The following is a 26,612-nucleotide window of genomic DNA, read 5'->3' as shown; positions in this document are numbered from 1 at the left end:
AAAAACCAAAAACAAACAAACAAATAAAAAAAGATAAATGAAATGGATTTCTAAATTATGGAACTAACATCAGCACTGATTATGTAACATTGTAAGCAGAAAGAGGGGGAAATGATGTTTCCTATGGATATGCATTGAACCATTTTCTTTTATTTGTTTATTGTTAAGTTTGCTTTTGAAGCAAAGCAGGGCTTCATTCTAGTCCAGGCTGACATAGAACTCTGTAGCTCCAAACTGGCCTCAAACTCACGGCTGTCCTCCTTCCTCAGCCCCCAAGTGCTGGTATTAAAGGCATGCACCACTAACACCCTGCAGACTTTTTTTTTTAACTGTAACAATCACTTTGTTGTAGAAAGTATTTCAATAAAAGGCCATCTGTTTTATAGATAGCTTGACCAAAGTTCTTAGGGGAGATGATTGTGAGACAGGAACTTGAGGCTGCTTGTATAGAAGCTAAGATGTTAATATAACCAATAATGAAAAGGAAACTGGAAATAGGGCAAAGCAAGAGAAAGCATGTGCTCTGTTTGGACAATATTTGGTTTCAAACTTTCAGAACACTGTGAAGATCTGGAGTGGTACCAAACTAGAGAAACCATGAGAAATGAGTTTCCTACACACAGCCATATTCGTGGTAGTACCTACAACCCTAAAAATGGACTTGCTGCCTAACAATGCAAACACAGAAGTTAAGAGTCCTGAGCCAAGAACTCAGCCTAGAAATACCTAGAGGTAAAAGGTCAAAAGATACAAAGAAACAAGAAAAATTGCAAGAGTGGTCTTATAGAGGGAATAAAAGAATTGCCAAATATTACAGGTACTTTGGGCAGAAGGAAAGCTTGGGTCATTTGAATGACAAGAGTTACATAAACAGACAAGGATCCAAATGAAAAGAAATGCCAAAAAGAATAAGATGTTTAGCCATGCAGTTTTATGAACCTTGTATGCGAAGTAAGGTGATGTCTATTAATGACTGTCCAAAGTCTAAGGACTAAGTTCCTGTGGTACTATTCTATGAAAGTACAATTTCTTTATCTTTTAAACATCTTGAATTGGTCCCAGGCTCTATGATTTATTCTATAAATAGCTAATACTTGTTGCAAGGAAGCGTTCTGCTTATGATTCACTTGTGACATTTTGCAATTAATCTTGTAGTTCCAGGTATAACAAATGGTTCAAAAGATGCTTTACTATTACATTTTGTATTTGAAATTCTGAAAAATAAAACATGTGAAATTACTCAAGAAGACTGCTAGAATTCTACTTCCCTGACTAGAACTATAGGCAAATCATATTAAAGTGGAAAACTGCAGGATGTCTAAACTGTTAGAGATACTGCATTCAGTGGCCAGAGAACGTGGGTGCTCTTACCTACTGCACACCTGTGTACTTCCTTGAGATGTGGTCTTTCCCTCAACCCTAAGCTTATGTTTCTCAGGTCAGCAAGCCTCAGGGATCCTCCGCCCTCCCCCACCTGCAGACTGAAGTAATAGACATGAGTGTATAGCCACATCTGGCTCTTTATGTGAGTTCTGTGGAGCCAAACTCGGGTGGACTCAGGCCCGTGGACTTAAGCAGCAAGTGCTCTTAACCTCTCCTCAGCCCCTAAAATACTATTTTGATGAAACATTTTACTGTATTTTATTAGTTGAATCATAATTTATTTTACTTTATTGAACAAGTAGATTTTCACTTCTGGTTAAGATGGCGACATAGGAACCACGCCAAAGCAGCTTAGGGGAGAAACAGCCAAAAAAAAAAAAAAAAAAAATCCAGCAAGATACACTCTTCTACTAAAAAGTGAGGAGTATAATATAATAAATTACCAACTGCAGCAGAGAAGTAGGAGAGATCCAGAGCATCTAGAGCCCACAGAAGCAGGCAGAAGCAGCTCCAGCAGCAGCAGAACCAGGTCTGCATGGCCACAGCCAAGGCTTGGCCTGAGCCACAGGAAGAACCAGGTGAGGGGTGCTCCACTCACACTGGAGATCCTCACTAACTCAAGAAATGTGAAGGGAGGATGGCAGGGACCACTGGACAGCTTGTGAGGAAGAGGATCACGAGGACCAGTGGGAGAACTTCAGCCACCATCCACAGCCTCCTCTCCCCCATTGCCATCACAAGTGCCAACAAGCGCCAGAGACCTGGGGAAAGAAGCTCACCTACACCGCACAGGACAGGCTATCACAGCAGCGATCCAGTGACCCAGCCAGCCTACCTGAGCCCACAGTGCAGCCAACAGGGACCCAAGAAGGAGCACAGCATAAATGACACCAAAGCCATCCCAACAGGCAACTGGGATTGCACCAGGTCAGTACCCGGGAAATAAGCCTGGCATATAGGCTTGAATCGGAATTGCTAATTGCACCTTCCATGTCAGGATAAATTATATGTTAAATCTGATGGATAGTCAGATTTGCCATTCTTAAATAAGCTATATTTTGGGCTTATTTGTTGCTTCCTGTTTTATAGTGCCTTTGTTTCCTTTTCTGTCATTCATTAGGAAAGGGTCTCCCTTGCTCACAAGCTGACTTGGACCCTTCAACAGAGCAAAAATCTTAGCCTCTCAGTTGACAGGATTAAGAGTGAGGGGCAACACACATCCTAAGAGACTGTGACTTTGTTAGAGGATCTGGTTATCATAATACCTACTCTTGCACAAATACTCTGTGCTGTTTCTCATTGAATGTGTGCATTGTTTAGTTAAATTCTAGAATCTGCCTGTATTTTGTTCCACTCAAGTCTACTTGAATATTCTCATAGCAGGTAAACCCAACATCTAGGGTCACTTGTGTAGTTACTCTGAGAGTCTTAAGGGCCACACCTAGCATCTTAACCTCCCACCCTGAAGATATATAACATCAGATTGATTGATACATCTAATAATACTGTAGCTAATTAGAAAATCCAAGCATTAAATTAATCCAAGATAAAAAAAATTTTACATTATAATACATGAAACACAAAAATCAAGACAATATAAATCCACAAAGAAGTATTAATGCATCAGAAATGTCCTAATGTGAGACTGATTTAGAGGAAATATCTGAGAAAGATTTCAAAAGCATGATTATAAATATGTTCAAAGAAATCAAAGAGGAAATCAAATAAATGAAAGAAGACACAGGAAACCAATTTAATGAAATATGCAGGTCAATACACGACATAAATAATGAAATAGAAATAATAAAGAAAAACCAGTCAGAATTACTAGCAATGAAGAACACAGTCAATGAAATAAAAAAAAAAAAAACTCTGTAGAAAATCTCACCAGTAGAATGGATGAAGGAGAGAACAGAATATCTAAATTAGAAGACCAGGTGGCAGATCTTAATACAGTCCAACAAAGAGAAAGACAAACTAATAGGAAAATATGAATGGGAATTTCAATATTCAAGACACTATGAAAAGATAAAACAAGAATTCATGGTATAGTAAGTAGAAGGAAAAGAATTTCACTCCAAATCATAGAAGAAAACTTCCCCCAAATTAGGAAAGAGATGCCAATGCAGATACAAGAAAGCCTTTAGAACACCAAACAGACAAAACCTGGAAAGAAACTCTCCTCACCATATTATAATTAAACTACCAAACATACAAACCAAAGAAAATATATTGAAAGCAGTTAGAAAGAAAAATCAAGTCACATGCAATGGAAAGCCCATCAGGATAACAGCAGATTACTCAACACAAACTTTAAAAGCCAGAAGGGCTTGGAGTGATATACTCCAAGTTCTGAAAGATAACAACTGTCAACAAAGGTTACTTTATCCTGCAAAGCTATCCATTCAAATAGACGGAGAAACAAGAACATTCCACAACAAAAGCAGGGTAATGGAATATTTGAAGACAAAACCAGCTCTACAGAAAATACTTGAAAGGATCTTCCATGCTGAAGAGAAAGAAAAACACACATATAAGTAATCTGGAAAATACAAACCATACTCAAATACTAGTTATTACAAGAAAGCAAAGGTAAAACAAGTAAATTTTCATTTCTGCTTAATAAATATTAGTGTGAGAAGCATTTTGACAAACATCTGACTTTGTGGTTTTTCATCAAGTATAAGAGGTGAAATTATTAGAACAAAGGATATTACTGAAAATTATTGATATGTATTACCAAACTGATTCTAAAAAGGTTATTAAGAAGCAAGGCATGGTGGTGCACACCTTTAATCAGTACTCAGGAGGCAGAGGTAGGAGGATGCCATGAGTTCAAGGCCACCCTGAGACTACAGAGTGAATTCCAGGTCAGCCTGAGCTAGAGTGAGACCCTACCTTGAAAAACGGGGGGAAAAAGATTATTAAGGTGAACATATCCTCTAACTCCTCTAACATTGGATTCAGTGCAACTGTCTCTTGCATAACATTACATTTCTTGGCTAGGTGTTATGGCACATGCCTTTAATCCTGGCACCTGAAAGACTGAGGTAGGTAGATCGCTGTGAGTCTGAGGCCAGCCTGGGCTACAAAGTGAGTTCCTGGTCTGCCTGTTTCAAAAAGACTTTGCTTCAAAGAACTGAAACATAAAAATAAAATAAAACCCTATTTCTTTACTGAGGGTAAAAACTTTTTATATGTATTATTAGTAAATAACATCTTATTTGTCATTACAAATTTATACTAGTATAAATTATAGAAATTTAGTCCATTAATTTGTTTAATGTAATTTTGGGTTGAAAGATATCTATCTGTAGTGTAGTTGGAGGTCCAGGGGCATCAATTCTCTTTCTATCACTCTCTTTCACTTTTGATATCTCTCTCTCATAAAAGAAAGAAGGAAAGGAAAGAAGGAAGGAAGGAAGGAGGGAGGGAGGAAGGAAGGAAGGAAGTCTGTAGAGCCAGATTACACGTCACCAACATTTATCAAACTCAATCGTCTCGGTTTTTCCCATTTGTTTTCTGTTGTTTTGTTGAGACAGGGTCTCGTATAGCCCAGGCTAGCTTTGAACTTGCTATGTGGCTGAGTTCTTACACTTTCTGAACCTCCTGTCTCCACCTTCTGAGTGCTTGGATTATAGGTATGAGCCATCACACCTCGTTTTATGCCGTGCTGGAGATGGAACTCCAGGCTTGATGCATATAGAGAAGTACTCTAGCACAGAGCTCCATTCCCAGGCCTAAGTCCAGTTTGATATCAGAGCAGTAACACATGCAGTCATCTCATTCACCTTCTTCATGTTCCCTCCAAGGGCAGGATACGGAGGTTTGTTGACATGGCTCCAGTTGACTGGCACTCGGATCATTTCATAGAGCTGAAAGATCACTAAAGCATCTGCAAGGTCACTAGAACAGGAAGGACAAACAGGTAAGGGAGGAAAATTGTTGGTACTATCTAGCTTTATTAAATACACTGCAGATGGATGTTTAAAAATACAGTTACTTAAAGCTCAGAAAGCAACAAATAGCATATCATTTGACCTGAAATTTCTAACCTAAGAATCTGTCCAATTTTTTCATAAATGTTTATAGTCATCTATGTATAAATATACACATAAGCACACACAAAGATATCTATTGCCCCATATTCATAAATTTGGAAAAAAACTTAAATGCCTAGAACTATGAGGATTGAGAAAATTCCAGAACTCCTGGGCTGCCATTAGAGATAACCAAGTAGATCTGTATGTACTGACATGAAGAGCTTTACAAGATTTATTAAGTTTAAAAACAACAAGTGAGGCTGGGTATGTTGGCACATACCTTTAATCCCAGCACTTGGGAGGCAGAGGTAGGAGTATCATTGTGAGTTCAAGATCAACCTGAGACTGTGGTAGAAAAGAAACTGAAAGTTGAACTGATTCACTGAGTTACTGTAAGGGTTAATTGCTGAGGAGCTAAAACTTATCTTTGTCAGCAAATGGAAAAATCTCAAAGAAGGAACTGTCCAGAAAGGGCCCAAAAGGATGATAAGAAGGAAAGACAGCTTAAGCTAAAACAAAGTAAAATGGAGTTGTTAGGGTGGCCTGGCTACAAAAATGATTGGTGTACAAATTGCCATGTCTTGTTTGTTCACTCACCCCTCCCCTTGGATATAAAAACTATAAAATTAAAATAAAATCTCAGCTTAGGGCTGGAGCTTCTTAGAGCCATCTGAAGCTCCTTGGCCCCTGAGTAATAAATACCTCTACTTTTACTCAAAAAAAAAGTGAAGCGGGGTGTGGTGGCACACACCTTTAATCCCAGCACTCGGGAGGCAGAGGTAGGAAAATTGCTGAGAGTTCAAGGCCACCCTGAGACTACATAGTGAATTCCAGGTCAGCCTGAACTAGAGTGAGACCCTACCTGGAAAAAACAAAAAAGGAAAGATAACAAATGATACAACACTTCATACATGTTGATCTCATTTATTTAAAAATTAGAGCCAAGGGCTGAAGGGATGGCTTAGCAATTAAGGTGCTATCCTGCAAAGCCAAAGGACCCAGGTTTGATTCCCCAGTATCCACATAAGCCAGATGCACAAGACAATGCTTCTGGAGTTTGTTTGCAAAGGCCCTGGCATGCTATATATCTATCTGTCTGTCTGTCTGTCTGTCTATCTCTCTCTCTCTCTCTCTCTCTGAAATAATTGTTAAAAATTAGAGCCAAACTTTCTTATACATCTACATATGCAAAGCATATTAATAGCAATTTCCTGTGGGCAGGAAAAAGGGAGTGTAGTATGAAAGAAACAAGGGAAGAATTATCCTGTTTTTTTTTCTCTCTCTATTTACGTACTTCTTGAAGCTTGTACAGCAGAATGAGTTTATGTGTTACTTTGCATTGTGATTGTATAAAACTTTAAAAATAGTTATAGGAAAATTACAGCTATTCAGCAGGCAGCTGTTCCTATTCAATAATGAAGGCTAAGAGGAAGGAATTTATGAGCAAGTAGGAGTTCTTAAAAGTAAGAATACTACTTTGGATTCAGAAAAATAATTTTTCCCAAGAAGCTTGAAATGTCTGTAGAGTATGTCTTTAATTCTGTATGTGAAGGAATAAAGAATTAACAACTGATTTTTAAAAGTGAAGTGTCATATGGCCGTTCTCTAGCAGTTTACCTACTGGGCTATGCTTACTGAGATTCATATTTCAGTTACTTTTCATTCTACAGACATAAACCATGTGGTAGTGAAGGGAGCTGTACTAAGTAATGGAGGAAGTTTAACATGAAGTAATTAAGATTTGACTAGATAGGCTATCTGTAAGCACATGAACATTTTTTTTTAAATTCTATTTATTTATTTATTTGAGAGCGACAGACACAGAGAGAAAGACAGATAGAGGGAGAGAGAGAATGGGCGCGCCAGGGTTTCCAGCCTCTGCAAACGAACTCCAGATGTGTGCGCCCCTTGTGCATCTGGCTAACGTGGGACCTGGGGAACCGAGCCTCGAACCGGGGTCCTTAGGCTTCACAGGCAAGCACTTAACTGCTAAGCCATCTCTCCAGCCCTGAACATTTTTTATATTAAAACATCACTTAAGTATCTGTCTTTGTCTTGGACTCTCATGTATTTCATGAATTTTTCTTTTCTTTTTTGCTGTGTGCATGGCAGATAAGTGTGCACAGATGCAGAGATAAGAAGATGATACTGGGTATCTAAGTCTACTGCTCTTTTGCTGTATTTCCTTGAGAGAGAGCCTCGCACTGAACCTGGATATTGCCCATTTTGGGCTAGGGTGGCTGACCAGCGAGCCCAGCAATCCTGCCTCCGTCACCCTCAGTGCTGAGATGAACATATGCAGCCAAGCACAGCTTTTCACACGCGTGTTGCAAATTGAAAGCAGGTGCTCGTGCTTGTGCGGCAAATACTCTTACCACTGAGCCACCTCTCAAGTCCCAATTTCTTTACATTAATTCATCCTCATTCCTTGACAGTATGGTATTGTTACTACCATTATTATTACTTTATGCAAATAGGAAAACTAAGGCCAAGAAAGTTAAATGATTTTTCAGAAATTTCACAATAAACTCCAGAAAAACTCTATGACGAATAGTTCTTAAAATATACTTCATAAGCCAGGTATGGTGGCACACACATTTAATCCCAGAACTTGAGAGGCAGAGGTAGGGGACTACTGTGAGTTCAAGGCCAGCCTGAGACTACATAGTAACTCCAGGTCAGACTGGGCTAGGGCAAGACGCTACCTCAAAAATCCTCCCCACTGCAAAAAATTATATATATATATATATATATTATATATATGCCTATATATATAATATATATATATATTATATATATGCCTATACAATCTTATTTGGTACCCTACCTATAGTGTACTATAGGGTACTAAAAAGCTTATGGGTGGGTTTAGGAATATAATTCAGACACAAACTCACATACACATGGTTCTGGTACCAACTAGACATCAACCTATTGCTTTCTGTCTCTAATGGTTCTCTTTAAGATTATGGTGCTTTAACAATTTCCTGACAGTGAACAGTATCTTTCCCCAAGAGAAAAAAAAATTGCATATCCCTAAAGCCCTTTGTCAATATTACAATATCCAATACTCAGGTATTTTAACTAAAAAGTTGGATAATTCTCTTCTTTAAACCACAGAGATCTCTAGTGTTCTTGGTACTTTGAGTCTGAACAAATCTTAATTCCCTAATTTAGATTTAACTTTCAATGATAAAATACATGCTCATTGTTAGAAAATAAAATCAAGCCACATTATACTGCTAAAATTAAAAATAAAAGTCTTCCACTATTTTCTACTCTTATTCTACAGGTTCCATAGTTTGGTATATCCTAATCAAATTCTGTTTAGGAATTCATTTACAAGTATGTACAAAGCCAATTGTTAAACACAATCAAATAATACTATACTTATTGCTCTTTTTTCTCAATAATATATGATGTAGACATTCTTTCAGATTAGTTCATAAAGATGTAATCCCTTGTCACCCCCAACACTGGAGTTTCAGCTGCCTGGCTACTCTAATGCAAACTCTAGTCTAATTGACATACACCTCTTTATGTAGCTTGAATTTTTATTTCTTTAAAATATATTTTCAGGCCTGGAGAGATGGCTTAGTAGTTAAGGTGCTTGTTCAACCTCTCTCCAGATACCACACAAGCCAGACACACAAAGGGGGAGGCAAGCACAAGGTTGCACACGCCCACTAGGTGGCACAAGCGTCTCACATTCGATTTCAGTGGCTGAAGCCTTGGCACGCCAATTCTCTCTCTCTCTCTCTCTCTCTCTCTCTCTCTCTCTCTCTCTCTCTCTCTCTTTCTCTGTATGTCACTCTTGCTTTCTCTAAAAAAATTCAAAATAAAATAAAATATATTTTTAAATTTTTATTTATTAATTTGAGAGACAGATGAGAATGAGTGAGAGACAGAATCTGAGTATGGATGTGCTGGAGCCTCTTGCAGCTTCAAATGAACTCCAGACACATGCAGTGTTTTGGCATCTGGCTTTATGTAAGTACTGGGGAACTGAACCCAGGCCAGCAGACCTTGCAAGTAAGTTCTTTGAACTGCTAAGCCATTTTCCCATTCTGTTGAGAGTTTTTAAAATATAAGTCTATCACATCAATAATAGTTAACAGAATAAGAAAACGCTAGTTTTATTTATTTTTAATGTTTTAGTTTGAGATTTTAAATAATATTTTAATATATCCCAAGGAATAGAAGTTACTGCCCTAGTCCTCTGTGAATGAGGCTTTCTATTATTTTACTGTTTCAGTTTGTGCTTAAAAATAATTTAGTTAATCTTCTTTAAGAAGGTTACTTGGTATGCAAATTGCTGATAGATTTAGTTGGGCATTTTCATATTAAAAAAAAAAAAACCTTCTCAAGTAGAGTTCTTTTGCAGTTTTTCAAGGCAAGATCCTGTAATAAAGAAAAAGGAAACACTTCCAGGAAATGATTTAGTAAAATATTTTCTTCATCCTATCACTTCTCAGAATATGCTGTCATTCTGTGGATGTGGGGTACATGTGCATGTATGCATGCTTGCCCACACATGGGATATGTGAGGGTCAGAGATTGACAGCTTCTCCCTCAGTTTTTCTACCTTATTTATTGAGACATGGTCTCTCACTTGAACCCAGAGCCGGTGGATTCAGCCAGCCTCATTAGGTCAGCTTGCTTTGGGTATCCCCATCTTTGCCTCCTTAAAGCTGTGGTGGCAGGCAGATCCTCACTGCCTGTCTAGCCACTATGTATTACCATTTCAAAACAAGAACTCTATAAAGAATTTAACTGATTAACAGCAAAATTATTAAGCCAAGCATGGTGTTGCATGCCTTTAGTCCTAGCACTCAAGAGGCAGAGGTGGGAAGATCACTATGAGTTCAAGGCCACTCTGAGACTACATAGTGAATTTCCAGTGAGTCTGGGCTAGTTAGCCTACCTCAAAAAATGTGTGTGTGTGTGTGTGTGTGTGTGTGTGTGTGTGTGTGTGTGTGTGTAGAGAGAGAGGGAGGGAGGGGGAGGGAGGGGTGGATACAATCAATAAATGGCACTATGAATTGAATGAAATTGATAGTTTTCAAAGGGAAAAATACATATAGTGAATAAGCATTTGAAAAAGGGTTCAGCAGTCTTAGCCATTAGGAAAATGCAGATTAAAACTGCTTTGAGATTCCATCTCACCCTATTTGTTACCATAAAGAAGACTCAAATGTAGACTCTAGAGTTAAATTTCTGTATAGATATGTTATATAGGACACAAACACAGAAAGGGTAGGGTGTGAGAGTAGGAAGAGGTCTAAAGAGAAAGGGCCTACAGAGGGTACTGCTTGGAAGGAAGAAGGGAACTAGCAAGTGTAAAAGGGAGGTGAGATAGGGCATTGGGCAAGAACGAAGTATAATGATGTATGGAAATCTAATATTTTTTAAAAAAGAAAAAATAACATAATTGAAGTAAGGGCTGGAGGGATGGCTTAGCTGTTAAAGCATCTGCCTGCAAAGCCAGAGGACCCAGGTTCAATTCCCCAGGACCCAGGTAAGCCAGATGTACAAAGTGATGCATATGTCTGGAGTTCATCTGCAAGAGCTGGAGGCCCTGGCATACCTATCCTCTCCCTCCCTCCCTCCCTCTCTCCCCCTTACTCTCTCTCTCCCTCCTTCCCTCCCTCCCTCTGTCTTTCTCACTCAAATAAATTTTTAAAACTTGAAATAACTACCCAGGGAAAATGAGTTACTTCATGTCACTGTAACCCACTATGCTGAAATTCACATGGGTGGTATGTATCTGTATGTTCCCCCTGCGAGTACGGGTGTGCATGCAGAGGGCAAAGAACAACTCTCGGGGGTGTTGGTCCTTGTCTTTCCAACTAATCTGAGACAGGGTCTCTTGTTCGTCTGCTACATATGCCAAGCTCACTGGCCTGCAAGCCTCTGGGGGATTCTCCTGTTCCACCTCCTGTATTGCTGTAGGCAGGCTGGGATGACAAGCAAAGGCCAGCATGTCTAGCTTTATGTGGGTTCTGGGAAACGAACTTAGATACTCATACTTATGCAGCAAGTACTTTATTCACTGACCCATCTCCATAATTCCTTCAAAAAGTACAATCAGTGGGCTGAAGAGATGGGTCAGTGGATAAAGGTGCTAGCAGCGCAAACCGGAGTAGCTGAGCTCCATCCCCAAACCCCAGGTTGAAAACCACAAGAATGGAAACCCTAAAGGTATCAGTTTGCTGTATGCCTACTTTCCCTTAACTCCTTGCTTTTATTCTTTTTCCCCAACATTTTTCTTTCAGGTCCATCTTCCTTCACTCTACCAATGCACTTTTTGGGGTCCCTTAGATAGTTCCACTGGAGAAGTATTCCAACTACCATACCCATCAACCCGCCTCAGCTTGAAGAAGCCAGACTGATCTCCACCCTGATTCCCTAAGGACAGTTAGGGTGACTGGGCCCTGAGAGCAAAGGCAGGACTGTCTGCCCTTGCAATCTCCACTTTGCTAGAGATCAGAGAAGCTGGCTTCTCCTTATCTCTTGATGAAAGGAGTTACCTAGATCTGAGTTCCCCTTTCCTAGAATTTAAATCTGATCCCAACATTGTGGTTGGTCAAATTCAGCCCCTAGTACCTGGCATAATGGCTGAATTCTTCCTAAGCCAGCCTCTAGCCCAGACCAACCATGCCTCTCAGGCTCACCTGAGCCCAAAGGTGAAGCCCACCACAGTAGGGGTATAAATCGATGCATGTGGGGGGGGGGCAGAAAAGCTCTTTTGGTGGTCTCCTGAACTTCCAGGTTCTGGTAAGCCTCCTGTTCCAGCCCCGGAGCCCTCCCCCTCACTCCCACATGGGCTCTCTTCCCCTGCTACCTTCCACATGGTCACAGCTCTCTTCACTTGCCTTCTCTTAATCTAATAAAGTCTCTCTAAACCTTAAAAAATAAAAGCCAGAAGCCATGGTAAGCTTCTGGAACCCCAGCACACTGATGCTGGTGGCAGATGAGAGGCAAATGAAGACTTTTCCAGAAGCTCAAGGCAAACCCAGCGAGAAACAGCACAACAAGAATCAGAGTAGAAAACCCTGCCTCAAATGAGGTGGGCAGGCAAGGTACCACCCAAATGTCATCCTCTGGCCTCTACACACATGCACCCACACTCAAACATGAACATGTGCACTACCACAAACCCACACACAAATAATAATCTTAAATTACAGCTAATGTCACATTGTCTGTTTAAATAACATTTTCTTTTAAAATGTATTGTACTGTCAATTTCCAGTATTCTGAAATTCTCTATGTTGGCTAAATTCATATCATTTTTCTCAAATCAAAGTTTCTCAAACTCAAAGGTTCTCATGTAAACACATCTACAGTTTGAAACATAAGAATTAGACCATGTTTAGTAAGGCTAACACACAGTACACCATCGTACCTGTACAAATGATTAATGTATGGGTTAACCCCCAAGGAATTCATCCAGTTCCGGAATGTCCTCTCTTCCTTGCTCTCTCCTAGAGCAGACATAAGTTCACACTGATGATTCAATTCAAAAGAATAAAGAACTATCTTTTAAATCATTTCAGTAGGTAAAAATTGTCATACATATTTTGTATGGTTCCTTACATATTATAATTTCTTTGGGGAGGGAAATTATCCTCACTATCTAGGAAGCTTCCATTTTTTCCTCTATCTAGATTTTCTTATTCAGTTTCCATGAACTACTCCTTCAGCCACAAGTTTCTCTCTTCAGAAACTGCAGATAAACTCATGTAAGATGTAATTCATCTGAAGTTATGGTCATATGCAAGAAGGATTGCCTAAACAGAATAAAAGTTTTTAGTAGGCAAGGTAACATTAGCACTTTAAAGCAAATAGAAAACATCTGCCTTTCTCAAATACAGTGTTTCTAAATTTGTACAGATTATGGTTTTATACAGGAAGGTCTCTGGGAACATAAACCTATACTTTATACCAAATAATGAAGAAGGAGAGGATTTCAGGCAATGTAAGAAACAGGCAGTGAAGCAGAATAACCATTTTTCAGGCTTCCAGAGTTAGACTGTCATTGTTGGAAATACATAAGGAACTCAAACCACCCACAACATCCAGTGTGTGCTGAGACACAGTTCATCATAGTAAGTGCCTCAACCTCAAAGATCACCTCAAGTTTCTTTTGTTTGGTCTGTCTCCCTGAGCATACACCATCTACAAGGAAAAGATGAGTAAGATGTTCACAAAGGGGGAAGAGAGGCGGGCTCTCCATGCCACATCTGCCTTACAGCCATTTCCTGACTGGAGTCCTAACTGACTACTTATATGATTGCTTAGTCTTCAGCAAGTTTGAGGGGCAATGAAATAACCTGGACTATATCTTTTCACCAGACTCCCAAAAAGCTAAAAGCTCTATGCCTCTCCCCATGTCTAATCCACAGGTGTTTAGTCACTCTGGCCCATGGCACTCTTGAAGGCCAGTTTGTCATAAAAGTTTATATAATCATCTGAGCTCCACAGCCCACTCCTACAGAGCATCTCTCCAGTACTCTTGACAGACACAGACAGTATAAAACTATACATCCAGAATAGTAGCTACAACCTTGCACAATTTAAAGGGTTCTGTTATTTGTTGCCAACTATTCCAGAAATAAACTGTTCACTGTATTCCCATGTTGTTTGCACTGCCTTTTCCTAACAGTTTTTTCCAGAATCTGCTTCAACTTTGGCCTTATTAAGTGTATAATCTTTGCTTAAGTTTTGCCTCAGCAACTTTAATTTAAACAACCTACATGCCAATTTTTTAAAGAACCAAGTCAAACTAAACATTCCTAGGATCTGTGTCTGCCATATTCATAGGTGTGCTTAAGAGGGTACAAATCAAATCTCTAAAGTATTTCCAGCAGGACGTAAGTATAAGCACACTATGACCAATGACTTGATATATGTATGTGAGTTGATTTACTTTTTGGTTATTTCTCTAATTTGTAACTATGCTATTATGATATATACATCTCTATGTATATATATTTTTCTTTTTTCTAGTAATTTTACATTTTTGTAAGAAAATCTAATTATTTTGTAAAAAAAAGTCCAATTAGGTCTTTAAATTGCAATGATTGGGTGTCAAAGTGGTCTAATTTTTAATTAAAATATTCAAATTATGTTAAACCTGATGGTATAATGAATATTATTTTTAAAGACATCAAATTTATATTTTGAAAGAGTTCTGAAGCTCTTAAAAGCTTCAGATATTCATGTTTCCACCTAGTATTCTCAATAATTTGTTATCATTTTAATTTTTAACACAAAGAAACAAAAGATTTTATAAATGAGCATTTATTTACCTCACTCCATTTAAAGTTGTCTTGGTAAGTAAATGCTCAAAGCTAAAAGCACTGAGCATTTGTTTAAGAACAATGGTGTACAGCATTATGAAAACATATGTATTACAGATTAGAAAATGTTTTTCAATAACAGACAACTAATGCAATTTAGAACTAACATCTTAATTGTTGATATATAATGACAGAGCTATAAAATATTCTGTCATTTTGCAGGTCAAATTGATACCTGCAATTGACAAAAGTTTCAATAAAGTAACGAATATGTTCAAAGCATGTTATAAAATATGCTATTAAGAAGACAGAAAGGAACAGCTATTCACCACTCAATGAATGTGCTTCCACCTCCCATTCTGACCATCCATAAATATGTACCATAAGATAAACTCTTTCACTCATGACCACATTCAGCCTGCCTTGTAAGCTTCCCAAGAAAGCATTATTACTCCTGTTTTATATAAGAAAAAGCCAAGGCTCACAGAAGTTACTCATATTGAATGGTGGAACCATGATTTGAACAAAGTCTTTCCAATTCCATGGCCTATGTACTTTCTGTTACCACAGATGAATTCTAAGATGTTCTCTCTGTGTGTAGCCTATGTAGTTGGCTTAATTTGATAGCTTTAGTTTCCTACATATAAAATTATCTGCCAATGAGAACATACTAATATATGAATTGGGGATGTGATAAGGTCAAGGCTCAAATTTCATGAGGATCTATAAAAACACAAATTTACAGAAGAAACTATTCCAATGACAGTCAATATCCAATCCATTTTCAACATCTCTATCAGGACATACATATGTTCTAGATAAAGATGATTGATAAATATTTCCATAGTATCTTCAGTATAATAAATACTAGTGGAAATAGGTAGCAATCAAGTTCACACTGAAAAAAAATCCAAAAGCATGCTGAACACAAGCAAAAGAATCCAAACATGACAAACAGGAGAGCGAGCAAGTTGGAAAAGATATTTAGCAAGAATTCAGTGACTATAAAAAGCAGATCATTTTTAATATGCCACTCTAAACAATGCCTTCTGCTGTAAGACACACAGGGATCTTGAAATTTTCCAGACTGATAAAAATGTAGCAGTCTTTCTTTTGACTTATTTTTTTTTTAAGTTCTAGCACTCTAAGCTAAAAAACAAAACAAAAAAAAAAAAAACCTGCACTGTTTCATTTCCCCTGTGTTATATATTTAGAGAGAGAGTATATATAGTCTTTATTTAATTTGATTCACTCAAGGAGAGTGAATTGAATTATCACATTCCTCAAAAATATATATTTGTTAAATCTAAAATTTCTTTCATTAGTTGTAAAACTGTGAGTATGAGGTGACACAGACATCAGAATTCTAGTTGTGACAGCCCAAGGGAAAAGGATTCTGAAGGTAATTACTCTGTTCCACTGGTGAAGGAAGTCAAGGTGGGAAATGGAGAGAATGAATAAATACAACATCAAATTCTCCCCATCTTCCACCAGCCAGGGCAACTTAAGAGAAAAATATCAGGATTGGCTGTCTCTCCCAGTGTGGCCACTGGGTTTACTTTTCCTTCAAACGTTAGTGTGGGTTTTGGAGTCCATGTGGATGAGGGTGTCTGAATAGGAGAAGAGTGGAAGAGAGACTAACAGAGGTAACAGAGAAGGAGAAAGAACTATATATTAAGAATGTTTCTGTCATTAAGACGATTCATATATTGTAAGCTTCAATGACATTTAGTTAAGTGCAATGTAAATCCAAAATAAACTATGCTACAGAATCTAAATGAATCTTTTCAAAAATTATTTATGTTAAATGATAAGGTTTATCACAGGAGAGGGATAAAGACTTTACATCAAATCATGAAGTACAATTGTCAAAACTAATTTCTATTGTGTATGACAACTTCCCACCATTGTAGAAGGGAAATCAGGTAAAGAGTACATAATCAAAGACCAGCTCTACTTAACTAATCTTCATTTGCTTGCCACTCACTCTATAGGCATATTAAGACAAACAACACAGCAGCATGAAAATGCAAAACATAAATGTCAACCCAGATGGAAAGAATAAATGCCACTAATAACAATTCAGAATGAACATGTTTATAGAATATAGAAAAGTACTAAATACAGTACCTACATTAGGAGGGGTCAAATCTGCATTTCATGAAGCAAAACAGGAAAGTATTACATATTATGAGACAGATAACAATAGCCCACACACAATCAGTAATGAATACTATAACTTCATGTATACTAAAAACATTAAAAAGAATATTGCTGGAGGTAAACTTGCCAAGAAAGAAAAAAGTTATAAATAATTTTTATTTCTAATAATTCATTCTGTATATGATAGAATTGTAGAATCATTTCTGGGGATTCTTTAAATATATGATAGTTTTCAATAAACTCGTGTGGAGAAATGACAAGATTTATTCCGGTATTTTCTACTTTGAACATCTTAGTGAACGCTCCTGCCTACACACACTGAATTGCATCACCCACCACAATACCCTACCTATGAAAGCACAAAAGAAGAGGACCAAAGAAAATATAACGAGTCCAAGGCAGAAAGAACTTACCTTCCAATAAATTTATATCAATGTCGTTATTATCAGGCTTATGAAGGCATGGGTAAGTGTTAAAAAGATTAGCTACAAAGGCTAAATTTAGTTTTGGATTTCCTGAAACCACATCTGCGGGAGTAACAAACTGTCTGCAGCCGAGTTTATCTGCTTCTTGAAGCATGAATCCAGCACGCTTCAGGTCATTTTTCTCCTGAACAATGAAATAAAACAAAATGGTCAACATTTCATTGCCATAGGTATTATAGGTAGCATAGTTAGAAGCAATTACTTTACCATAAATACATCAAAAAAGGGCCAGGTGTGGTGGTGCACACCTTTAATCCCAGCACTCAAGAGGCAGAGGTAGGAGGACAGGCATAAGTTTGAGGCCACCCTAAGACTACAGGGTAAATTCCAGGTCAGTCTGAGCTAGTGTGAGACCCTCTACCATGGGGGAAAAAAAATCAAAAAAGAGAAAAAAAAGGTTAGAATAAGAAGGAATTACACATCAACTTCCTCATTTGTTTTAAACAAAATAATACGTTCTTTAGTTTTTTTGTTGGGATCACTGAATAATACTTCACTCTCACTGATGAAATACTCAGCAGGGGGCTGGGGAAATGGCTCAGTGATTACAGGCACTTGCTTGCAAAACCTGCTTGCCCAAGTTCCATTCCCTAGCTACCCACAGACAAGAGATGGGCCTTTATTTGCAGCATCAAAAGACCCTGGCCTGCCCTACACACAAAAAGAAATACTCAGTACAACTCTCAAATTGAGCTCCTACTGGTTAACGTACAGAAAACAAAGATACTTAGTAAGGGGCCCTGTAGATAACTGACTAGGGCTGGACAGATGACTCAGCAGTTAAAAGCACTTGCTTTGCAAAGTCTGACAGCCTGAGATCAATTCCCCAGTACCCACATAAAGCCAGATGTGCAAAGCAGAGACTGTTCTCAGTGAAAAACAAGTTGTAATATTTACATGCACACATATCAGAAAGAACAGCATGTTTCACAATTGCAAAACTCTGGACACAGACAAAACAAGCCAAATACACAAGAGAACAGAGAAATGAACGAGGGTATTTACAATGATACACAACAATATGAATCAGAGACTTAAATTCAAAAATAAATAGTAGAGGTTTAAGTGCAACACAATGAAATTTATATAAAGGTAAAAAGTAAAAGCTTAATTTTATGAGGAATACATTTGGATACAAGAAAACTACATCAAAAGACAAGCAGAGAAATGCTCATATGGTAAAAGATGGTGGATAGCAAAATTGAGGCAAGGCAGAGAGAACCAGAAAGAATTCAGCTAAATGAAAATTATAGGTTTCTTATTCGATTAAGGGCTGAAACTTGTTATGAACAATTACAAAAAAAGAAAAGACAAGGGCACGCCTGGACCCACCATGAGAATACATCATAAGGAAGGATTAAAATCTTTCTAAGGGCTGGAGAGATGACTTAGTTAAGGTGATTGCCTGCAAAGCCAAAGAATCCCAGTTCAATTGTTCAGGACCCACATAAGACAGATGCACAAGGGGGCACATGCATCTGGAGTTTGTTTGCAGCAGCTAGAGGCCCTGACATGCTCATTCATTCCCTCTCTCTTTCTCTCTCTGCCTCTTTCTATCAAATAAATGAATAAAATAAAATAAAAAACAAAACCTACCTAATTCTACAAACCACAATTGTAAAAATGTTCAAATGTACAAGATGTCATAGTGTGTGCCTATAACCCTACCACTCAAAGGCTGAGGCAGGAGGCTTACAAATTTGAGGCCAGCCTGGGCTATAAAGTGAGTCCCAGACAAGCAAAACTGTCTCCAACAAATACAACTCCTAAAAAGTAGCAAAAGCATAAATAAAATGAGAGAAAAAAAAGTCAGTACTATTTACCAGTGAAAAGTTACCAAGTCAGACATTAGTGAATCACATTATACGGACCTTATTTTAGCTTTACAGTTCAAATGAACTATAAAAAGAAAAATCTGACATTTATAAGGTAAAATAAATGGTAATAGTTACTGTATTATAGACTATTAACTTTTAGGGATAAAGGTATTGTTGTTATAATAAACGTGCCTTTTGCTTTCTAGAAATACTGAAACAGTTGTAAGTACAGCCACACATGTGCCATGGCATACATGTGGAGTTCAGAGGTCAAGTTCAGATGTTGGACCTAACCATTTTATTTGCCAGACTAGATGGCCCATGAGCTGCCAAGTGACTCTCCTGTCTCTGCCTCCCTTCTCATCATAAGCATGCTGGAATTACAGATGCCTCCCACAGCATTAGTCTTTCTATGTGGGTTCTGAGAATCCAAATGTAAGCACTCCCATTTGCACAGTAAGCACTTAATCAAAATCCTGAGTTATTTTCCCAGCCCGCTCCCCAAAGGTTTTTTTTTAATATTTGTGTGTGTGTGTGTGTGTGTTTGTGTGTGTGTATTTAGAGGGAGAGAGAGAGAACTGGCACAGCAGGACCTCAGCCGCAGCAATCAAATCCCAGACACTTACACCACTTACTGGGCATGTGTGACCTTGCGCTTGCTTCACCTTTGTGCATCTGGCTTATGTGGGATCTGGAGAGACGAACATGGGTCTTTAGATTTTGCAGGTAAGCACCTTAACTGCTAAGCCATCTCCCCAGCCCTCCCTAAGGTTTTTTTTTAACTACCTGATTTTCAACTAATGTAATATACAAACTTTAATAGTCTTAAAATACTGTTTTGAACATACTATATTATAATGAAAAATAATTTATAAGTATTGAAGAAAATGTCTTTAAAAACATGCTACACAGGAACTATTTAATATAGTTTCATACAATCTAGTCTGATCATGGATTGGACAGAAACATCCTGGTATTTCCTACTTTTGTTAAAAGAACAGGCTTCCTGGAAAAGGTGTTAGGGAGTCAGGCTCTATATGAGTCCTTCCTGCACTACAGATAGTAGTTGCCATCTTTTGCATGTATCTAAATATAAACCATGGAATTATCAGTTGCTTAGGAATCTAATAACAGTTTGTTGTTCCCTTCCAGGGACAGATTGAAGGTCACAAAGCACCCCAGTTTCAGTTGCATTGGGCCAGGGAAATATGGGTATTGTGTTGGTCCCACATATACTCAGGATTAGAAGTTTGCAACTCTCTTTCTTCAGTTGTGACAGTCAGGTAGCTTAGCATGGAGCCAGTGGCATGGAAAAACTTTTGATGCACAAAGGGTCAAGCTTTAGTAAATGGCTGAGGATGATACCAAGGAATACTGCCTCACAGAATTATGCTCTCAACTCCATGGCACTCACTAGTCACAGTCAGAGAGTAGATCAGTGGAGGGTGAGATGAAGAAATGGTTAGAGTGTGGTAATTTGAATAGAAGGCCCCCAATATATTTGGTTTTTTATTAGTTTGTACCTGGCTAGGGGAGGTGTAACTAGGCAGATCTTAGGGACTAGCCCTAAGGTGTGGTGGTGGATTTGTAATAACACTCTAAACATGTGTAAAGTACCTAGAGTCCCTGAACTGTGTTTGTTGTGGTGTGGCCTTTGGGTTCTTGGGTAGTTTTTTGTTTTTGTTTGTTTGCGTATTTATTTTTGGTTTGTAGCTTTTTTTTCTCTCTCTCTGTTTGGACCTGTTTGAATAAGAGGCCAGCTTCTTCTGCCATTATAGAACGTCCCCTGGATATGTAAGTGTCAATAAATCCCTTCCTTCCATAACTGTATCTGGTCTGGAAGTTCATCTCAGTGACCTGAAGCTGTCTACTACAGAAATTGGTACCAGAAGTGGGATAGAATGCTGAGATAAATCTGACCATGTGGATTTTGTCTTTTAAAACATTTGTTCTGAAGAAATGGACATGAATGTGGTGCTTACAACTAAATACACCTTCTAGAGTGGTAAGCCAAGTATTTAGGACTATTATTGTAAGAGTTTAAAAATGCTAATTACAGGGCTGGAGAGATGGCTTAGCGGTTAAGAGCTTGCCTGTGAAGCCTAAGGACCCTGGTTCGAGGCTCAATTCCCCAGGACCCACATTAGCCAGATGCACAAGGGAGCACATGCATCTGGAGTTTGTTTGCAGTGGCTGGAAGCCCTGGCATGCCCATTCTCTCTCTCTCTGTCTGTCACTCTCAAATAAATAAATAAAAATAAACAAAAATAAATAAATAAATAAATAAAAATAATAATAAAATGCTAAGTACACAGAAAATTAAACTTAGAGGTGTGGCTTATAAGCATTATAAGGAAAAAAAAAGACGGCAGAGGACGTTGTTAGAATTGGGCTGTTGACATAAGGGCTGGCTTCATTTTACTGCCCAGGCCCAAAGAGTTTGATCAAGATTAAATTTGTAATGGACTGATGTGCTTGGCTAAAGTTATTGCACTAAAAGATTTATGATTTTAAGTTTAAAAACACTCAAGTTAAATTAGAGTCACTGACACTGGTTTTAGGTTATTGAAGTTGCTATTGTCAACACACGAACAGTCTTAAGAAAGATGGCCCAAGTGCTTTACATTAAAATAAAAAGACGACTGAAAACAATGCTTAAAAAAGGACTATGATAGAAATACAAAACTCCTAAATAAAATAAACAAATAACTCTTTTGGAAAAAAGTTAACTGAAAAAGGAAGCTGCTCTTCAATGTCATCATTTATTTCATCCCTAAATTTAAAATATGGCTGTGTCCTACACTCCTGGTATTGCTTTTTAAAACATAAAAAAATGCATGGAATGGGGACTGGAGAGATAGCTTGCTTAGTGGTTAAGACACTTGACTGTGAAGCCTAAGGACCTAGGTTCAATTCCCCAGTGCCCACATCAGTCAGATGCACACGGCAGTACATGTGTCTAGAGTTTGTTTTGCAGTGTCTGGAAGCCCTGGTATACCCTTCTCTTTCTCAATCTATCTGCCTCTCTCTATATACATATCTATATATCTATCTCTCAAGTAAATAAATTAAATATTTTATTATTTATTTATTTGAGAGCAACAGACAAAGAGAGAAACAGGCAGAGAGGAATGGCAAGAATGGGCTCACCAAAGCCTACAACCACTCCAAACGAACTCCAGATGCATGCACCATCTTGTGCATTTGGCTTACATGGGTACTGTGGAATCAAGTTCAAACTGGGGTCCTTAGGCTTCACAGGCAAGTGCTTAACTGCTAAGCCATCTCTCCAGCCCCAAATAAAATATTTTTTAAAAATGTGTAGAATGGTCACAAAATGTGCACAGTTTCAGGAGTCACTACTAAGATGCAACATATAGACAGGGTGTGATGACCCTCATAAATAGGATGGAAGAGCCTTAGGAAGATGGACTGTAGTTTACACAGGGACCCAAAGATGTTTCACATATACCAAAACTATACAAGGGCTACCATGGAAGCTGTTGGCTAATGACATAAGTTTCCCTGGCTACTCGGCCCAGCTAGAGGGGTGGAATTAAAAAGTTCTAAGACGGGACTTCTGGTTAAGATGGCAGCATAGCAACCACACCGAAGCAGCCTAGGGATGAAAAAGCCAAAGAAAGAAAGAAAGAAAGAAAAAAGAAAAAGAAGAACCAGCAAAATATACTCTTCTACTAAATAGTGAGGTATATATTAAATTACCAATGGCAGCAGAGAAGTAGGAGAGATCCAGAGCATCTAGGCAGAAGCAGCATGTGGATTAAATGAGATCATAGAATAAATGAACCTAACAGATATCTATAGGGCATTTCATCCAAATGCTGCAGAATATACATTCTTATCAGCAGCACATGGAACATTCTCTAAAATAGACCATATACTAGGACACAAAGCAAATCTTAACAAATACAGGAAAAACTAAAATAATTCCTTGCACTCTTATCTGATCACAATGGGATCAAACTACAAATCAATAGCAAGAAAAGCTATAGAGCATACACAAAATCATGGAAAGTAAACAATACCAAATGATAAATGGGTCAATGAATAAATCAAGAAGGAAATAAAAAAATTCATAGAGTCAAATGATAATGAGAACATAACATACCAAACCTTGGGACACAATGAAGGCAGTCCTAAAAGGGAAATTTATAACTTTAAGTGCCTATATTAAGAAATTAGAAAGGTTACAAGTAAACAACTTACGGCATCACCTTAAAGCTTGGGAAAAAAAAAAAAGAACAAGGCAAACTGAAAATTAGTAGACTAGAAGAATTCATAAAGATTAGGGCAGAAATTAATGAAGTAGAAATCCAAAAAAAAAAAAAAATCCAAAGAATCAATGAAACAAAGAGTTGGTTCTTTGAAAGGATAAACCAGATTGATAAACCTTTAACAAATCTGAGGAGAGAAAGAGAGAAGAGACACAAATTAATAAAATTAGAGATGAAAAAGGCAATATCACAACAGATACCAGAGAAATTTTAAAAAATCATAGGGACTAACTATAAAAACATATACTCCACTAAGTATGGAAATACGAAATGGATGGTTTCCTTGATTTATACGACATATGTACATTAAATCAAGATGAGATTAACCACTTAAATAGACCTATAACAAGTATGGAAATCCAAACAGTTATCAAAAACCTCCCAAATAAAAAAAGTCCAGACCCAGATGGATTCACTGGTGAATTTTACCAGACCTTCAAGGAAGAACTAATACCAATGCTTCTTAAACTTTTCCATAAAACATAAAAAGGAATCCTACCAAACTCCTACTACGAAGCCAGCATCACCCTGATACCAGAACCAGACAAAGATAGAACAAAAAAAGAAAATTACAGACCAATCTTTACTCATGAACATAGATGTAAAAATTCTAAACAAAATATTAGCAATCAGAATACAAGAATATATCAGAAAGATCATTCTTCCCGACCAAGTAGGCTTTATCTCAGAGATTCAGGGATGGTTCAACATACACACATCAATAAATGTAATACATTCTATAAATGGACTAGAGGATAAAAAAAAAAAACACATGATCATCTCATTAGATGCAGGAAAAGCATTTGACAAAATCCAACATCGCTTCATGATAAAAGTCCTACAGAGACTTGGAATAGAAGGAACATATCTCAACATAATAAAAGCTATTTATAACAAGCCGATAGCCAACATAATACTAAATGGAGAAAAACTTGAAGGGTTTCCACTAAAATCAGGAACAAGACAAGGGTGTCCGCTGTCCCCACTTTTATTTAATATAGTACTAGAAGTCTTAGACATAGCAATAAGGCAATAACACATAAAAGGAATACAAATTGGAAAGGAAGAGATCAAGTTATCATAATTTGCAGATGACATGATTCTATACATAAAGGACCCTAAAGACTCTACCAGCAAACTGCTATAGTTGATAAACACCTATAGCCATGTACCAGGATATAAAATAAACACACAGAAATCAGTAGCCTTCCTATATGCTAACAACAAACATACAGAGGATAAAATCAGAAAATCACTCCCATTCACAACTGCATCAAAAAATAAATAAATAAATAAAGTACCTTGGAATAAACCTAACCAAGGAAGTGAAGGACCCATACAATAAACACTCAAGTAAGAAATTGCAGAAGACACTAGGAAATAGAAAGACATCCCTTGTCTTGGAAGAATCAATATTGTGAAAATGCCAATCTTACCAAAAATAATCTACACATTTAATGCAATCCCCATCTAAATTCCAATGGCATGCTTCACACAAATAGAAAAAGCAATCCAAAAATTCATTTGGAAGCATAAAAAATCTCAAATATCTAGAACAATTTTGAGCAACAAAAATAAGGCTGGTGGTATCACCATACCTGATTTTAACCTATACTACGCAGCCATAGTAACAAAAACAGCATGGTACTGGCACAAAAGCAGACACATAGATCAATGGAACAGAATAGAGGACCCAGATGTAAGTCTGGGTAGTTATACCCAACTGATCTTCAACAAAAATGCCAAAAATAATCACTGGAGAAAAGATAGCCTCTTCAGCAAATGGTGCTGGGAAAACTGGATATGTATCTGTAGAAGGATGAAAATAGATCCTTCTCTCTCTCCATGCACAAGAATTAAGTCCAAATGGATCAAAGACCTTAATATCAGACCTGAAACTCTGAAACTGCTAGAGGAAAAGGTAGGAGAAACCCTTCAATATATGGGTCTTGGCAAGGACTTTCTGAATATAACCCCAGTTGCTCAGGCAATAAAACCACAGATTAATCACTGGAACCTAATGAAATTACAAGCCTTTTATATGGCAAAAGACACTGTGAATAGAGCAAAGAGGCAACATACAGAATGGGAAAAAATCTTTGCCAGCTATATATTTGATAGAGGAATAATATCTAGGATATACAAAGAACTCAAAAAATTAAATAATAAGAAAGTAAACAACCCAATTGAAAAATGGGCATGGAACTAAATAAAGAGTTCTCAAAAGAAGAAACACAGATGGCATATAAACATCTAAAAAAAGTTCGACATCCCTAGTCATCACTAAAATGCAGATTAAAACTACATTAAGATTCCATCTCACTTCTGTCAAATTGGCTACCATCATGAAAACAAATGAACGTAACTGCCAGCGAGGATGCAGAAAAAGAGGAACCCTTCTACACTGTTGGTGGGAACGCAATCTTGTCCAGCCATTGTGGAAATCAGTGTGGAGGTTCCTAAGACAGCTAACAATAGATCTACCATATGACCCAGCTATAGCACTCCTAGGCATATATCCTAAGGACTCATCTCACTACCTTAGAGATACTTGCTCAACCATATTTATTGCCGCTCCATTAACTATAGCTAGGAAATGGAACCAGCCTAGATGACCCTCAGCTGATGAGTGGAAGATGTGGCACATTTACACAATGGAGTTCTACTCAGCAGTAAAAAAAAAATAAAGTTATAAAATTTGCAGGAAAATGGATGGATCTGGAAAGGATTATACTAAGTGAGGTAACTCAGACCCAGAAAACCAAATGTCACATGTTCTCTCATATGTGGATCCTAGCTACAAATAACTGGACTTCTGTGTAAGTAGGAAGAAAATGCAGTAGTAAAGGCCAGTAAACTAGAAAGGAGATATAAAAGGAATAGAAAGGGAGGGAGGAGAGGGTCCTAATAGGATGGTATTGTAAAATGTAAGTAGAAAAACAGATCAATGGGGGTGAAAAGGCCTAAGTGAGGTCAGGGGAAGAGATTGAGTAAAGGAAAGAAGGGAGGGCTAATCAAAATCCAAGAAGATATAAGTAATTCATATAGAAGCCTACTTTTTTGGACAATGAAACACACAGGAACCATAGATTGTTACTAGAAAATTTTCAGTGCCAGGGAT

At 37.7% G+C, this 26,612-nt stretch overlaps 1 protein-coding gene across 4 annotated transcripts in view; it reads right to left on the bottom strand.

The window, feature by feature from the left end:
- The window catches only part of Pls1 (plastin 1), a 137,940-nt gene that overhangs the window by 11,550 nt on the left and 99,778 nt on the right, over positions 1–26,612 (bottom strand). For all 4 annotated transcript variants that reach the window (XM_045136626.1, XM_045136627.1, XM_045136628.1 and 1 more), the window contains 3 exons: positions 17,308–17,503; positions 12,835–12,913; positions 5,175–5,289 (listed from right to left, as the gene is read on the bottom strand). In XM_045136626.1, coding sequence (XP_044992561.1) covers positions 5,175–5,289; positions 12,835–12,913; positions 17,308–17,503 — 390 coding nt within the window. The remainder of the gene's footprint in view (positions 1–5,174; positions 5,290–12,834; positions 12,914–17,307; positions 17,504–26,612) is intronic.

Source organism: Jaculus jaculus, chromosome 17 (genome assembly GCF_020740685.1).
Source record: "Jaculus jaculus isolate mJacJac1 chromosome 17, mJacJac1.mat.Y.cur, whole genome shotgun sequence".
NCBI lineage: Eukaryota > Metazoa > Chordata > Mammalia > Rodentia > Dipodidae > Jaculus > Jaculus jaculus.
This window is presented reverse-complemented; position numbering and strand designations above follow the sequence as displayed.